General features: G+C 35.0%; 1 protein-coding gene across 1 annotated transcript in view; it reads right to left on the bottom strand.

Annotated features, from left to right (window-relative positions):
- Positions 1–15,930, bottom strand: part of LOC140755162 (contactin-4) — a 189,116-nt gene that overhangs the window by 29,125 nt on the left and 144,061 nt on the right. Inside the window, exon 2 of the mRNA XM_073090372.1 lies at positions 3,811–3,897. Coding sequence (XP_072946473.1) covers positions 3,811–3,883 — 73 coding nt within the window. The 5' untranslated portion in view covers positions 3,884–3,897. The remainder of the gene's footprint in view (positions 1–3,810; positions 3,898–15,930) is intronic.

The raw sequence follows: 15,930 nt of genomic DNA, 5'->3' as shown, positions 1-15,930 counted from the left end.
GCCTTTTTACAATATTACGAAAATAATACGAAACAATGATTTTGTACATATTTTTGAGTTGCTAAAACGAAAAGTAAATATAAATTACCATTGCGTTATAAAATTCACTAATATTCAAGTCTGCAGAAAATATACTACCGTTACTATAAAAAGCTTGAAAAAATACCCGTATATCTAAGTAAATACTGTTGCTATAAGACATTATTTACGCAGTATTTATAATGAGTAATGATAATGAAGATTTTCTATTATGATATGATAATTATAATTTAACATGATATAACATTAACACACACAGGCGAATATAAATACAATTGGACCTAGAACACTAAGTAACACATTATACCGTATGAATAAATGGAGCTCTTTATTCTAAAATCTTCAACACGATATACTCTGTACAAAAACAAAAAGGCTTTTACCATAAACCTTTTTCAATTAATTTCGCAAACAAGAAAGGGAGAACGTTTAAAAACAAGGTAGTACACGGTAACGCGACAAAACATCGCATTTCCATTACATGCAAAAGGTCACCATAAAACTCAACTCGGGTCTACAGTAAATAAACTCGAGTCATAATAAAAAGCGCTCGAAACCCGAGCCGCATTCCCGCAAAGCAAAAATCATTTAACAAACATGTGCTTACGCCGCAAAATTCAACGCATTTCAACTTGCGGGTAGAAACAAAAGCAGTGTTTGCTGTACCCGTAACTGAATCCAGGTTGTGTGAAAAACCAGCTACACTTCTTATTTAAACACAGGGTTCACAATAAGCTATAGAATATATTATCGCTTCATAATTATAGTGGTAGAATCAGTAGGTATCGATTGGGCAGCACCAGCGCCACATGTATTTATAGCGAAAAACAGTTATGTTTCAGTGAAAGGATATGGATCGGATGAAAGTTTGAAAATACAGCCACTTTTAACAAATAACACTCTCACAAATTGGACCAATTTAACGACACTATAATTACGTTAAAACCCGTCATGACATTTGTGTCATGACATGTGTGGTGCTTTAAAAGTCTGCCATAAAGGTTACAATTATAGTGTTAAGCGCGGGTATGTTCTGGTGTAAAAGGTAAGAGAGAAATACTTTTCAGAGGCTTTCCAGCTTAGTCCTCAGGGATAGCGGCGCATCAATGGCCGACATTACATGGAAATCTAATCTTATTTCTGGTTGATTGCAGATGTCCATGGGCATTAGCCACTTATCCTTAGGTGGACTGCATGCTCACCTGCTACTCCCATATAATTTACAAAAAAGGGAGATAACTATGAAGATAAAATAAAAAATAACAAACATAAACATATGCCCGAAAAAGAGTTCGGTAAAACCTAATAATAATTTTGTTTTGTACCTACTCAATTTAGAAATTAAGTATATCTCTCAGTCATTCTTTACTCGAAGACTGTACAACAAGTCTCAACACCAAGTGGCGTGGTTTTTCGAGTGAATTTTTTCCAAAGAAACGTAGCTGCAAATTTTCTAATTGAGTTTCCTGTTGGCTTGTTTGCGCTGCGGATTTTTCGTTACATCTTTTCGAATGCCATTTGAATGAATTCTAAAAGGCAGTCTGTTTTCATTGGATCGTAAAATATCTTTTCATGTTCCGTGTCATATTTTATTTTTATCATCATCATTCTTCATTAACCTAATTTAGTCTGACGTCATCGTTGAGCTGTTTCTGTCTCTCTTTAGCATGATAAAGATTGTAATCCACTACTCTGTTCGACTAGTTAGCAGATATTACTTTTTTTAAACATTATAAAGACTTATCAAGTCCATAGGTCACAATGTTTTGATCAATAATTTCTAAATCATTACTATCCCCTCTTAGAGCTTAGACATGTCGCTGGACAAATTCAAATTGGTGGATTTCACAGACCTTTAAGATTTTTTAATTTTTAATGATAAAATAATGGTCATCTCAATCAATCTCATTCGTAAGACACCTAAATTCAATATATATTTTACTTTACCCTTTAAATAAACTTAATAATAAAGGAGATGATTTCCCTGATGAAAATAGTGACTATTGCCTGGATATTTCTAACATGAGAGGAATTTCAAGCATCGCCGGCTTCAGACGAGAATTCTTTTTCCACCTTATTTGCAAGGAGCAAATACTTCGGGTAAAATTCTTATTCTGCTCCGAGTTACATATATCCTTGGACAGCTATTGTATAGCTCCGAGGTACCACAACCGCACCTATTTCTACCTAATAACAGCAGTGTTAGAAATATAAATTATTTATCACTTGCTAAACGGTGAAGGAAAACATCGTGAGGAAACCTGCATATCTGAGAGATTTTATAAAAAAAAAAACTCAAAGGTATGTAAAGTCTACCAATACGCACTCAACCAGCGCGGTGGACTATGGCCTAATCCTTCTCATTATGAAAGGAGACTCGTGCCCAGCAGTGGGACAGTAATGGGTTGTTAATGATGAACAGCAGTGTTAAGCGCTGGTTTGAATGTTGTGATAAGGGAGACATAAGGGAGACATATATCGACGGTGTTCCAACTTAATCCTCAAGATTAGTCGTGCATCTGTGGCTGAACTGAAATAGGTATAATCTTATCTAGGGTTGATTACAGATGTCCATAGATGACAATAGCCACTAATCATCAGCTGGACTGTTCGTCTGCTACTCCTTGTATATAAAAGAAATATCACGAACAAAATGTATCTTATTCACTATTTACAATACGTTTCTGAATCAGAGTCAATCCGATAAATCGGACATAAGACGGGATTTTCGTGTCTATTTTCCTTAAATAACAAAGAAATCGCTAATAGTAATTCGTCGAGTATAAAAGTATTGCGAGAACTCATTAGTACGTTCGGATTTGAACGGACTACTCACGACATTACCTCCATTCTTCCGCTCAACCCAGTTGGGTAACGATTTTCCTCATCACGGATAGGCGTATCGGGGATGTGAGAATAAACGAAAAATCGATTAATTAATAATCGATTAATTAATATTCGATTTTTATTTACCTTATAAGAATAATCGATTAATAATCGTCTAAAATAAAAGTTTGTCAACTATTCCTGATATATGACGGCAAAAATAAAGTCACGAAATTGCCTGTACTCTTTAATTCTAGGTCAAAATATTTTATTTGAAAAAATAAACAATTAGATAATTAAAATTGATTTCTACTATTTTACAAGTCGATTAATTAAAAATCGATTATTACTATTTAAAAATCGATAATTTTTCACATCCCTCGTATAGGCCTGAAACGAGTTGGATTCTCGTGGGAGAAAGTCTTATTCTCAATAGAGGATATTAAGATGTCCTATTTTTTCGCTTCATTTTGTCGATATTCTGTAATTTATTGGAGAGACACTCCAACCAATCACTGTAATAATATAAAAGTAGCAAACTTGAACAGCACTTGATGATAAGTGGCTACTGCCGCCCATTGACACCTGTACTCAACCCCAGATAAGATTAGCTTCCTACCTACCACACCATACCTACCACAGTTTCGCCGCTACCCCTGAGGACTAAGCTGGAATGCCTCGGAAAAGTATGTCTCCCTTGCCACTTGTGTCAACAAACAATGCACAAACCCACCTGTTGCAAGATCCCAAGTCAATTTGATTTGGATAGAACTTGCAGTTGCCTTGCGAACGAAACTTCCTTATGTTTTTAGCTAAACCATGAGGCAGATAGGCTACCTAATGGAAAGCAGTCACCGTCGCCATTTGCAACACCAGAGTCGCCAATGCATCGCCGGCTTTGGAGGAGAGCTCTTTTTACGCCTTTGTAATTCTTAAGTATCATACCTTCACCAGCCCCGATGACAGTGTGAATGAGTAGCACAACTATGCACAGGCATTGCTGCCCCTCCACCGACATCGCGTACACTGTACCTGAAAACAAGAGACAATCGTTAACATAGCTCATTTATATCCAGTGGTGAAAATTATATGTAGTAGAAGGAAAACCTGTTTTTTGTATATCTTACTATAGGCTTGTGTTTGGCTGCAACGTTACCTGATGTTAAGTCAGATGCAACCTTGGATAAAACACTTGCCTATAAGTAGCCTATTCACCCTTGACTTGAACAATCCCAGGTCGTATGTATCGGGAAACAACAAAGGCGGGAGTGTGTTCCATTCTTTGGCGCAGCAGGAATGAGTTGCTAAAACGCTTATGTATATCAGAGTATCGGTTTTCTTATTTTAAATTATAGAAGAAGGAGACGAGCTTGTAGTCCACCTGTATGTAAAGGAGCTATTGCCGTGTATGGACATATGTAATCAACCCCAGGTAAGATTTGATACCAACCAGAAAAGTATGTTTCTCTCACTACACCCTTTAAACCAGAATACACTAGCGCTTAACATTGCTGCCACTAGGCAGAAATTGATGTAGCGGTGGTACTTTGTTTTGAACCACAGAGAATTTTAGCACCTTTAGGGTACATTTCTTTAGTCTAAAGAATATTAAGTCTAGATCGGAGTTCCAACTTAGTTTTTAGATCATATATTAATGCCGAAGAACAAATCCTCGTATTCAAAAGTTCGTACAAAAGTTTTAGTTGAAATAATTCTGTAAGAATACTTAAAGAACTAAATACACATTTCTGTAAATGTATAAGAAATACGCCTACTTAAAATTTATCTCGAACTCGAGGCAACATAACTAACTTATAAAGTCAACTTCGAAAACTTGAGATATATGTCCCAACGTTCAAAACTTCCACTTATTTTTGTATGTCTTATTAATTATTAATTAAAGCTGAAGAAATTTGTTAAAGTTCTGTATGCGTTGCGCCTTTTGAGGACTTTTGAAAAGCAGTAAACGAGGCTTATTAAAACACCTTGAAATTTAACTTTAACTATAAAATATTTTCGTATACCTTTTGGTTTTAGCAGAAAAGAGCTCGTTAAAACGTGTTGCGTTCAGTTTTATGTCAAGTGCCCTTTGGGTTAACTGTGTATCCGGCTCGAAGGACCAACACTTAGTTTACTCGAGGAGTGAATGATACTTGCTTTTTAATATTGATAGTCATAAAATAAAATCATTTTAAGATAAAACACCAAATGACAAAGTTTGAATCAGATTTGAAGTAGACTTCAGTCAATGCTATCAAATTAATTAATTATATTAGTTTATACTGAATTTTATGACAGTATTAAATAAAATTTAACAATGGCCGTATATGGAAATTTGTTTCATTAAATAGTTTATTGTTTTTAAAACATCACGCCATCTAGAGATCACTTAATAGTAATTATATAGTAATTACCTTGTAATTTTATTCGCCAATTATAATAAATGCCTAAATATTTTCTTTATCTTTAAATGTATGTATGTTATAAATTTCAACCTGATGGTAAGTGGCTACTGCCGCCCATAGACATCTGTAATCAACCCCAGATAGGATTAGATATTCCTACCTGAGGTCGGCCACAGATGCGCCGCTACCCCTGAGGACTAAGCTGGAACGCCTCGGAATAGTCTGTCTCCCTTACCACACCCTTCAAACCGGAACATAGCAGCGCGTAACACTTCTGTTATTAGGTAAAAATAGGTGTGGCGGTGGTGCCGCCGGAGTCGAACTACAAAGGGTTCTACCACCTTCTATGTATATTAGGGTATCGGCAAAGGTTTTTATTCGAAATTATATAAAGAAGGAGACGAGCATGTAGTCCACCTGATGTAAAGGAGCTATTGCCGTGTATGGACATATGTAATCAACCCCAGATAAGATTTGATACCTACCTGAAAAGTATGTTTCTCTCACTACACTCCTTTTGACTCCCTTTAAACCAGAATACACTAGCGCTTAACATTGCTGTTAATAGGCAGAAATTGATGTAGCGATGGTACTTTATCTTGAATTACAGAGAATTTTACCACCTTTAGGGTACATTTCATTAGTCTAAAGAAAATTAAGTCAAGATCGGAGTTCCAACTTAGTTTTTAGATCATAATGTAGCATATATTAATGTCGAAGCAATCAAATCCTCGTATTTAAAAGTTCGTATAAAAGTTTTAGTTGAAATAATTCTGTAAGAATACTTAAAGAACTAAATACACATTTCTGTAAATGTATAAGAAATACGCCTACTTAAAATTTATCTCGAACTCGAGGCAAAATAACTAACTTATAAAGTCAACTTCGAAAACTTGAGATATATGTCCCAATGTTCAAAACTTCCACTTATTTTTGTATGTCTTATTAATTATTAATTAAAGCTGACGAAATTTGTTAAAGTTCTGTATGCGTTGCGCCTTTTGAGGACTTTTGAAAAGCAGTAAACGAGGCTTATTAAAACACCTTGAAATTTAACTATAAAATATTTTCGTATACCTTTTGGTTTTAGCAGAAAAGAGCTCGTTAAAACGTGTTGCGTTCAGTTTTATGTCAAGTACCCTTTGGGTTAACTGTGTATCCGGCTCGAAGGACCAACACTTAGTTTACTCGAGGAGTGAATGATACTTGCTTTTTAATATTGATAGTCATAAAATAAAATCATTTTAAGATAAAACACCAAATAACAAAGTTTGAATCAGATTTGAAGTAGACTTCAGTCAATGCTATCAAATTAATTAATTATATTAGTTTATACTAAATTTTATGACAGTGTTAAATAAAATTCAACAATGGCCGTATATGTAAATTTGTTTCATTAAATAGTTTATTGTTTTTAAAACATCACGCCATCTAGAGATCACTTAATAGTAATTATATAGTAATTACCTTGTAATTTTATTCGCCAATTATAATAAATGCCTAAATATTTTCTTTATCTTTAAATGTATGTATGTTATAAATTTGTATCAAGTTCTATGAAACTAATTTTCGCCTTTCTGTTTAAAAGTAACGAAACGCCTCTTTCATCGTTTTATAAAAAGTTTAAGTTTATATTTTAATTATTACTCGCTAACTAAAACTAGAAATACATAAATACATGTATAATTTCAAAAACAAATTAATTTAACTAAAAGTTATAAATCTAATACACTTAACAAGTTACATTTGAATTCAGGGCGGAAATTCGAATTGAAACAAAACACGGCAACATTAATTAAACGACCACGCCACATATTTCCCGTAGAACCTTATCGCCTTGTTCCGTTTAGCGACCGACACATTCATTCTGGGCGGGAAATTAACTTAGTTTTATTTTATAGTGCCGATGTAAATGTATTTGTACTACCGTATAGTTGTTACAACGCATGTTAACTTCCTTAGTACCAAAGACAAGAATAATTACTTTTGTAATTGTTTTTTTGATTATTATTTCCCCCAAAAGGGGGATTTTTACCGATTGTGGAGGGTAATATCTTTTTAACGTATGTCGCATTCACGCCATTATGGAATGGCACGCCTTACTGCCCAAACGGCTTAATGGATTTTATCATAAGATCCAACGACACCTGGATTTGTCTAGATTGTGGGAATTATTGGCTTCATTACTTTCCTTTACATGTAATTATTTTATCAGAAGACTTTTCATATTTATTTTTATTACTCATTAATGCTAGTATTTAGATTTAGTAGTAGTAGTAGTAGTAGTAGTATTTAAAATTTCGTTGCTAGAACTCTTTGTGATTAGACTTTGAAAGCTCCACCACACCTGTTTCTACCTTATAAAACAGTGTTAAGCGCTGCTTTGTTTTGGTTTCAAGGGGTTTGTAAGGGAGACCCACTTGTTACCATAATATAGTCTTCAGAGTTAGCAATGCATCCGTGGCCTGGATAACAAGTAGAATTTTAATCCAATCTGCGATTGATTTTTGATAAGCAACAGTGATCATTTAGTTAAGTTGTATACCGTTGTGTATGCTCGTTTACTACGTCAATTTCATGTAAACAATACAAGTAAAGCTAATAATAGGAATATGTGTGCCAAAATTACTATTTTTATTACTCGGGTAAATATTCCTCATATTCGTATTTTTCCGTTTCGTTAATTTAGCGTGATGGAAGACGGGACATTTGGTAACATGGGAACATACATAATGGGAATTAAAGGGTGCCACCACATAGGTTCCATTTCTTTAAATGATTATTTGTAATATTTCATATTGTTTTTTAATTTTTCCTATTATATCGGTGAAAAAACAAAGTTATTTTACTTACTATGTGTTATTTAACAATTATAAAAAATACATTTTTTTCTAATCAAACCGATATAATATTTGTTAAAAATATATTTGTTAATGATTTGTTGTTTTTTTACTATTGATAGGTACGACGGTAGAAGATAGAAAAAATTAATTGTCAAATGAGGGTTTTAACTAAGCTGGGCGTATAAAAAGGCACTGTAGATCGCCTGAGTAGTTATTTTCCGATCATTGAAAATAACCTTACTCTGACACTTTTGTTGTACTTTCTTATTTGTATTTAATCGTTATTTTTTATTTATAAATAAGAAAAGAAAAGGTTCTTGGTTTACGAAAGTTGGTTTTTAAATAATTTCCTGACGAAGTTTTTCAATACTATAATATATTAGCCATATCCATGCTTTGCTTAAGCAAAAACGCACTTTATTATAACGTAAAGCGTATCCTTGTAAGTTGTTCAAACTTGTTCAAGGAACAAACATAAGATTCCCAGTAAAGTGTGGAGACGCCGTATCTCGTCCGTAATTGATTCTGTGTAGTAAATGGATTACGCCATATTTTTGCTAACTTTATCCTTATCTATCTTCTATTTTTATCTCTACTGTATCTATAGTTCAAACTTACATAATACGATGTTTTTAAGAAATCTACGGCACCTATATACTATTTTTCTTGGCCAAGATAACCTAATAGTTTAAAATTGAGGCACTTACGCTTGACATTAATAAAATCAATCTATCTAATGTCTTTCTCAGCAAAGATAGATTATTATTGTCAAATTTCGATCTTTGGTCAAAAACACTGGAAAGATCGATATATTATTAATAACGTGTCCTAGCCATGGACGATAGCGCGATGGACTTTTGTTCAGACTCTTCTCACTCAATACTTACTTATGCCTAACGATGGGATTTAATGCCGATGTTAATAATAATAGGCCTCAATAAAACAGTACCTAAAATATTAGTGGTCGATCGTCGGTCTCTCAATCCAGATCCGAGTTTCATATCCCAAGAATAAGTAATATGTGTATTAGAATGTAATTATTACGTTATTTAATGACTAAAAAAAACATCGCGAGGATAGGTGTAAACCTATCCTAAAACTCTCAGAGTTTCTCTCAACTCTCAACTCTCTCAACTCTGAGAGTTTTTTTAAATATCATATGGCACCACCAACGCACTGGACTATGGCCTAAAGGTTCACTCTGTGAGGAGACCAGTGCCCAGTAGGACAATAATGTGTCGACGAAGGTAATATACCTAACACTGTAAAGCGAAAGTCGCAAGAAATTCCATGCACATTATACTCGATCTATGAATGTAATACCACATGAAGTTCTATTAAAACTAATATTTATCTCTGGTTGGCAAGTAAAATAAAACTTAAAGCAAACGTGTGGTACCAGAGTTAGTAATAACACACAAGTTTCAACAAGGTTGAAGGGAGTATTTCGTCAAGTGAACATAGCTTGTTTTACGTTGCAGCCCTTTGTAGGTAGCTAAGTACAATATTTTATTTAACTTGCGTTATTAGTTTTTATGTATGTGAGCTTATTATATGTGTGATATGTGTTTTATATAAGCATAATTACAGCATAATTTTAAACCAGTTTCTGTAACCTTTAATTTTGCGAATGTCAAACAAGTTTGACAATGTATGATTCGATTAGTGACGTCATTCTGAATTCAATATGGCGGACGCCCAATGACCCAATATTTTTACGCACCCCCATGATATGGATATCTAATGAATTTCTAAAAAGAATAAAATTTTAATATACATTTATATATTGATCCTAAAATAAGAAGCAAATACGCACGCAGTTCTTCTGTGGGTGGCCTTGCGCATGAACATCTTAAATATACCCTGAATAAAATTGGAATCCAACTCCCAAACCATTGGAACCAAATGCAGCAAGTCCATCTGATTGTAAGTAGCTACTGCCGCCGATGGATATCTGTAATGTACCCTAGATACGTTGCTTCCCCTGAGAATTAAGTTGGAACGCGCCGGATAAGTTGCCAAAGACCCCTCAAATACAACACCGTTAAACACTGGTATTAGTACGGTCGTTTGGCCACCGCCACCGTCACCGAGTCGATACCGATAATTAATGATAGCGCCGAAGTAGCGTACATACATTTACTATAGCCGCTTGTCCACCGTACGTCCGTCACTCGAGCACCGTCATCCCGGCCGCCGATATTTCGAGTAGATCGGCGTGACCGCCAGATCGTCACCGAGTTTTTGTCGGGCCGATGTGCCGGCAATCTAAAACACGGAACTTGTCCATACACTGTCGTCACACGCCGATGTCGATCGAACAAAATAAACCGCTGATATCGGTCGCGGTGGACAAACTATCGTCGTCACGACATATTAAAGTCGGCCCGAAATAAATCTTGTTCTCGGTATCGGCTTGTAGACGGTGCAGTGGCAAACGACCTTAGGCTGAAATTGGTGTGGCTCGGTATCTCCCAGTCGAACCACAAAGGGTTTACCAACTTCAAATTAATTTTGTACCATAATTAATATCGACATAACCAAAATTATGCATCCTTAACCATAATAATATGGAATCACAATTAAAATTAGATCTGTCCGACCATTGTGAGAAGCGGCAGAATTTCGAAACATAAGCCTTTGTAATTGTGGAATTCTATGCAATTTCGATTTTGAATCCGTGCTCATTTTCGACAACGGGTATTCATCGCTTCAATAGTATTGTATTGATAGCAATTCCAGATTATTCTGAACGCTTTGTGCATTTTGATGTTCATTTACTTTTATTATTATCTGGGCCACTTATTTTTGTATGATTGTTATTTTGTGCAGATAATTCCAGCAGTAAATATAAAAGGGAGTCAAGTTTAAATGACGTTGCTTTTGTAAGATTTTATCAGTTGCCTTGTTATACAGTATTCTAGTCCTATTATATTAAGTATAAATTATAGTTAGAAATATTATGGTACTAAAACAATAGCTTTTTTTTTAGATAGGTAGATTCTTAGGTAGATTTCTTAGCCATGTTTCCCTACCCCGTAAGAAAATTGATTATTAATTTTTAATACGCACTGTGATAAATCAGAGGTGCGTATGTAGACCGCGTCAAACTGCTAGTCCGCTCTGAATATAGAAATGAATCGCGTCGCCATAGCAAATTTCATAACAACAACTCGCAACAACTTCAGAGCGGACTAGCAGTTTGGGGCGGACTATACCTATTCTCCGATTGAGACGCCGAGTTTCAATAATTTGAGAGTAAGCTCCAAGAATTTGAAACTCAATTCCTTTTTAATTAAACTGAAGCCTTATTTTCGGGGAGCTATTGAGCTGCCATTGATCTGGATGCTGGCTCATCAACAGTTTTCAAAACGGCCTGTAATGACTCTCGGTTAATTTTACTTCACGAAGTTTCTTGGAGTTTTATTGTTCTTTTGTCGAAGGGAAAATTGTTTCCTGATTTGATATTCTGTATTAAGTATTGTGATAACTGGATTGGCTTTTGTTTATGTTTTACAAATTTGTTATATTTAGATTTGATTCTTCTTTGTTATTTATTGGATTTTACGGATACAGTCTTAAGGAAAACGTTTATACCTTCATCATTCAAGGAAAGGGTCTAAGGTCAGAGATCTAAGTGGATTATTGTTGCTGTCGTCGACCAATTACTGTTCCACTGCTGGGCATAGGTGTCCTTTCGAAGTTAGAGAGATCTATAGGCTATAGATGACTATAGCTACTACTACATCTAACTACATCTCAAAGTCGTGAAACTTTGAGAACTTTTTTAAAAAGACTCTCTTCACAATGTTTTCCTTCGCCGATTAAGCAAGTGATTTCCAAATAAAAAAGTTTTTTACAAACAATTTCAAATATATCTTTATTCCTACAAACAAAACAAACGCTTTCACCGACACAATCTAAATTTCAAAATAAATTTACCACCCGAGACAAACATCAAAGCGACAATAGGAGACAGTTGTTGAACCTCTCCATTTATCTTACGCTTAAGAAAACTTAAGACATTTGAAATCTCAACCGACACAATGGTGCCAACTACCCACATTCTTATATAAACTGAGAACAAAGGGTAGTTAACTTTAAACCATTATCAGACAAAAGGTTAAACCCAAGCATTCTTCGCTTTGCAACATCTATTGTGGCTTGGCGTTTGTTTCTGAAACTTACTCGTAACAAATGTGGTGAGTTATTGCCAAGTTCTTTAAGGGTGTCGAGAGAGACGCTTTAAGAAAATGTTCGGTTGATTTATCTTGGATGGCAAAGATAAAAATATAAAAACGACTCAAAAGAAAATCAACTTCAGTATCTACAAAGTGAAAAATTTGAATAGAATTTCATTTTTAACCGACAGTGGAGTGTAAGGTAGGCGGTGAGGTGTTATGGTTAAAGAAACTTTATTCTCATTAAGAATTCATAAATTCACTTACATGAGAACTTAAAATCTACTTAATATAAAGGTGTTGAAATAATAGACTGGAATGCTGGGATGACACTGACTTTATTATAGTTTGCTATCCAATATAAAGGTAACATAAGTGTCAAAGAATAACATACGCAAAGATTAATATACACAGAGGGGACACCTTACAGGAGGGTAATGTTCTTCGAGCATATGTATGTATGTCTCTTACTTTGACATGTCCTGTCGTCCAAACAGCATGACGGATTTTAACATATGAGACGTCGCTGGATTCGTCTAAACTGTGGAAATTAGCTATTTAAGTACATAGCCTACATTGCTTTTACAGTAAATTATTTTTAGGCGTTTTAGTCCTCCGGAGTGGCGACGCATCCATGATAAACTTCAGTTAGAACACTTTTAGGCTTCAGTTGGAACAGGTTTTATATCATGTTGGTTATAAATACGTAGTGACCATTTATTACCATATGACACGCTCGTTTCCACTATTTCATAAAAATCTACCCCTATTTATACATCTCGGCACCGTTAAAAAGCATCATAGTCGTCCAACAAAACACAAGTCATTCTCGAGTATTGTTGAACTTGCGTCATAATAACGTAAAGTGGCTCTCCCCTTCAGCGTTAGTGGAAACTTTCCGAGATTCTTTTGTGAAGGCGCTAAAATTAACACTTCAACTGACGGCATAAGGAAATTTCAAACTTATTTTTGTAGCTCAAGTAAATAATAAAATACCTTTTCTTTTACTTTGTGCCTTATTAGTATAATACATATTATTACAGATTATTATTAGTATTACAGAGCACTTTTTGAATGTCAATACAACTACCACTACTTCACAAGGTGTTTCGTTATGGAGAAGAAGAGAATGTCAATACAATATATTCATATTAGTACGTGAATGAAATAAGTGTTTGTTCCTAAGGTTCCGCATCCAAAAAACGGAACCCTATTACTAAGCGTCCGTTGTTTCTTCGTCCGTTCGTCTGTCAGTCTGTTTGTTCGGCTGTTTGTCTATTCGTCATGTAAACACAGGTATTTTCCAGCGTTTGTCGATTTATCTGTTAAACCGTAAAAAGTAGACAGTGTAGACACTTTAGACTTTTATAATACATGTAGGTAGTATGTACTCAATGTAACGGTATAAGGTGTGGTTAGATTAGTCTGAATTGGGGAGTGCCATCAAATTTTGGTTTTCAAAATAATTGCTATTTAATTAATTAAAATTCGGATTGGTTCTTCGTGCATTACAACCCTTAGTTATTAAGTTTGAATGCCTTGTATGAATCTGCCTAACACACTTCACACTACGATACATCAGTGTTTAAAATGGTCATAAGGCGGAAACAGTTGTAGCGGTGGCACGTCCATCGAGGGTTTTACCGCCATTATTATAATGTACATGAATTCCTTAACAAAATCCCATAATAACCTAATTTAACATCGTGATAAAGTCAAAATAACCCGGATTATCCAGCATTTTTGTATTACAAAAACCGCAAGGCCACCATAAATTATTCCCACAAAATAACGTCTTATATCGTTAACTCTTGGGATCATGTTTCCAATTAGAATGAAACTTGATTCTAAAAAACCTCCGGCTTAAGAATTTTCTACTAAACTTTACTCAGCATATTTTCTAAGCAAAAGATTTTATATTGAAAGTGTCTTGCTGTTAGCCAGAAAAGTTAAGCGAGATAAGCGATTAAATTGAATAAATAGAGAATATATAGACATCATATTAATATTATAGATTATGTTATCAACGTATTATTGCTCAGCTGCTGGGTGTGTATATGTAAATAAATGTTTGTCTGTATGTCCTTTGTAGAATCGTAAACTATGCATTTGATCATATAATCATGTGATGATCTTTAGCAAAGTTGTTGTGTATGTTGTATGTGTTGAGTTGGTACGATACATTTTTGACAGATGCTGCCACTGCTGCCAATGAAGGTACAAATTTTCAGTTATATGTATCTATGTCATGTGATTTTTAGGGTTTCGTATCCAAAGGATAAAACGGATTATTACAGGACTCTATTTCTCGAACCGTAATAAATGGATACTTGATTTCTTTTTAAATGCGGGCGAAGCTGCAGCCATTACTGGTAAGAGATATATCGCCAGCCGCTTAACCCGTGATAGTCCGACACGTTTGACTGACAAGGAAAATCTAATTGATAGATCAGCCACCGTGATTCTCGATTATGTTTCCACTTCCACTTATAACGTTGAACGAGCCACTTCTAAAAATTGACTTCAGTTTGCTTAACGAAAGTGATTGCGAGAAATGAAGTTATTGATTCGGATTTCCTCAATTTTGATACTTCCAGTATTAAAACGTTTGAAGTTTTAGCTTTTATAAAGTTTTACCTTTTAAAAATCAAACCATGCACTGACTTTAATGAAAAAGAAGTAACGAGTGACCATGTCATACACTTATATTTTGTAAGATTGCAAAGTAAATAAGCAAACGGTTTACGTAATTATTTACTGTTATTATTTTTATTTTATTTTATAGGAGTAGCAGACGAGCATGCAGTCCTGATGGTAAGTGGCTGCTGCCGCCCGTGGACATCTGTAATCAACCCCAGATAGGATTAGATATTGCTACCTGAGGTCAGCCATTGATGCGCCACTACCCCTGAGGATTAAGTTGGAACGCCTCGGAAACGTATGTCTCCCTTACCACACCCTTCAAATCAGAACACAGCAGCACCTAACACTGCTATTATTAGGCAGAAATAGGTAAGGCGGTGGTGCCGCAATCGATCACAATGGGTTCTTCTACCACTTTCGAATTTACAGTTATTACCAAAATTTTTACTGACACCCACGGACATCTGTAACCAAGTCCATATAGAATAGAGATGAAAGAGGAGTCGAGCTAGTGGTACCGGCTAGCTAGCGTGAATCAGTTATTGTGTTTCGGTGCAGGAGTACGGATCCCGACCTATTTACTTAAGATATAACCATTTTAGTCATCAGAAGTGTCAACGCGTCTGGATCTCAAAAATAACTCTAATCTCCAATATGATACAGATGTCCACGTGATCATTTACGACCATACCAACATCCTGTGCTTTTAAAAGAAAAAAATAAAATAAATGTCAAGAAAAAAACATTCCATCAAAACCATTACTCCAACCTACATTACCCCATTCACACCGGAAAAACATCAAATAATAAAACTATCGAAATCCCATCACGTTTCCATCGCGTTACCATAAATAAAGAATGGGAATGGCATCTGCCAAATAAATTTCACGTTCACATTGTGCGTCTTCGATATTTGTTAGGAATCAGCCGTCAGCAAAAGCCCATTCGCGTGAATTGAATTGATGAAACCGTGACTCTCGGATCAATAAGACG

The sequence above is a fragment of the Epargyreus clarus genome, unplaced genomic scaffold, assembly GCF_041222505.1.
Source record: "Epargyreus clarus isolate Ecla_fem2 unplaced genomic scaffold, WU_Ecla_fem_2.2 ptg000032l, whole genome shotgun sequence".
Taxonomy (NCBI): Eukaryota; Metazoa; Arthropoda; class Insecta; order Lepidoptera; family Hesperiidae; genus Epargyreus; species Epargyreus clarus.
Note: the sequence above shows the minus strand (reverse complement) of the source record. Positions and strands in the feature narration are given on the sequence as shown.